This window comes from Solanum stenotomum, chromosome 3, assembly GCF_019186545.1.
Source record: "Solanum stenotomum isolate F172 chromosome 3, ASM1918654v1, whole genome shotgun sequence".
In the NCBI taxonomy this organism is placed as follows: Eukaryota; Viridiplantae; Streptophyta; class Magnoliopsida; order Solanales; family Solanaceae; genus Solanum; species Solanum stenotomum.
Window position 1 is genome coordinate 69,460,024 of NC_064284.1, and position 2,024 is coordinate 69,462,047.

General features: G+C 38.0%; 1 protein-coding gene across 1 annotated transcript; it reads left to right on the top strand.

The window, feature by feature from the left end:
* Positions 1 to 228: 228 nt before the first annotated feature.
* On the top strand, positions 229 to 1,158 carry LOC125859260 (uncharacterized). Its single transcript, XM_049538958.1, has one exon. The coding sequence runs from the start codon at positions 229 to 231 to the stop codon at positions 1,156 to 1,158; it is 930 nt and encodes a 309-aa protein (XP_049394915.1).
* Positions 1,159 to 2,024: the final 866 nt, after the last annotated feature.

The following is a 2,024-nucleotide window of genomic DNA, read 5'->3' on the forward strand; positions in this document are numbered from 1 at the left end:
GAACCCGAATGTTGTGAAGAAATGCAGGGAGAACAGGAATTGAGATCACAATCCAACCATTCCTTCTCCGATGGAACTAATTTATGCATATATCAAACTTTCGGTAACAAGAATGAGTTGCAATTGTTATTAGCCGAAGTGGTGGCATAGAATTCTTTTGATTTTTCTATTGTGAAGAGTTGTACCAAATACTTAACGGTGAAATGTGTATCTCACAATTGTGCATAGATGTTGTGGGCGAGGAAATATGAGTGTTCGAATAGATTTCGTATCTACAAGTACATTGGCGAACATAGTTGTAGCGTTGAACATGCCAACAGTGGCCATAGAAAAATTTCAATCAAAGTCATTGCTTCACTTTGTGTAAATATGTATCGTGATGGAAAGGATCCAAATGTTAATGAGATTCAAAGAGCTATGCTTAATTCGTTTCATTATAGTCCAAGTTATTGGAAATGTTGGAAGGGTGGTATGGTTGCCAAGGAAATGGTCCGAGGGACAGTGGAGAACGGATATTCATGCTTACCGGCTTTTTCCTACATGTTCGAGACATTTAATGTTGGCTCTAGCTATTGTATCATGGTAAACAAGAATAGTCATAGGTTCATGTATTATTTCTTCACCTTTGGTGCTTGCATTAAAGGATTTGCCCACATGAGAAAGGTAATTGCGGTTGATGACACTCATTTACATGGTAAATACGAGGGCGTGTTGTTGAGCGTTGTTGCACAAGATACAGAGAATCATGTTTATCCAATTGCCTTTTGTGTCATGGACAAAGAGAATGATGCATCTTGGACATTCTTCTTTGAGAAGTTGAAGGAGATTGTGGTCGATGAACCAGATTTGTGTTTTATCTCCGATAGACACAAGAGTATCGCCAAAGGAATTGTGAACGTTTACAATCATGCTCACCATAGATATTGTATGAGGCACTTCAGTGAAAATCTCCGTGTAAATCATCATTGTGGAGGTTACCTTTATATTTACTACAATGCGGCAAAGGCTTATTCTTTAGAGGAGTTTGACAATCATTTTGTAGAATTCAAGAACAAATGTCTCACGGCAGCCGTCGTCCTTGAGTATGATGTTGGTTTTGATAAGTGGAGCAGGGCACATTTTCCTGGCAATAGATATGATGTGATGACCACAAATTAATGTCACCGAGTCACTTAATGTTATGTTGATAGACGAAAGAGAGTATCCCGTGGCATCAATATTTAATTCGATTGCTAAGAGGTTTGGAGAATTGTTCAGGGAGAGGCATGCATATATCCTTAAATCAATGGGTAATCAAATGGTGCCTTCTGCCGAAAAAATAGCAAGAAAGAAAATGATCGAGGGTGACTCCTTATATGTGAAGAACGTAACCGGGGACAACAATCAATTTACCGCGTTCGGTGTAGGTGTTACTGCCTATGTGGACCTACTGTAAAAGTCATGTTCTTGTAGGGAATATGACTTGATCAAGATACCTTGTGCTTACGCGATGGCCGTTTTGCGATCGAAGCATGGCAATGAGTATGGTATGAGCATCAATGAGTACTCTTTGCCTTTGTATAAAGTTGAAGCGTAACTTCTTGCATACATGGATTCTATTAATTTTGTCCCTCTCGAGTCGGAATGGTCTGTGCCAGAAGAATTGCTTAATGTGAAGATTATTCCGCCTCTTGTCGATACCAAGCTTGGAAGAAAAAGAAGAAAACGTGTCAAAGGCGTTGGTGAGAATTTCAAGAGCAAGAGAAGGAACAAATGTTCAAATTGTAAGAGAACCGGACACAAGAGAACTACAGGTGTGAACAACAACAAATCTTAAACAAGCTTGATTGTAATTGTTTTTGTAATCAAGCTACTGTTTTTTTTTGCTGCCAGCATTTTGGTCAATTTAGTGTCATCTATTATTGTAATTAGTCGTGATCTAATATAGATCAATCAAAAGATGACATACATTTTGTACGCTATCTATTAATGTTTATTATTGAGTCTACCAGTTCTCTATTAAACGGTGTATTATTAATATATGA

Bases quoted from the DNA above. Each gene is read 5' to 3' on its own strand.
- LOC125859260 (XM_049538958.1), top strand. From the start codon at position 229: ATGTTGTGGGCGAGGAAATATGAGTGTTCGAATAGATTTCGTATCTAC.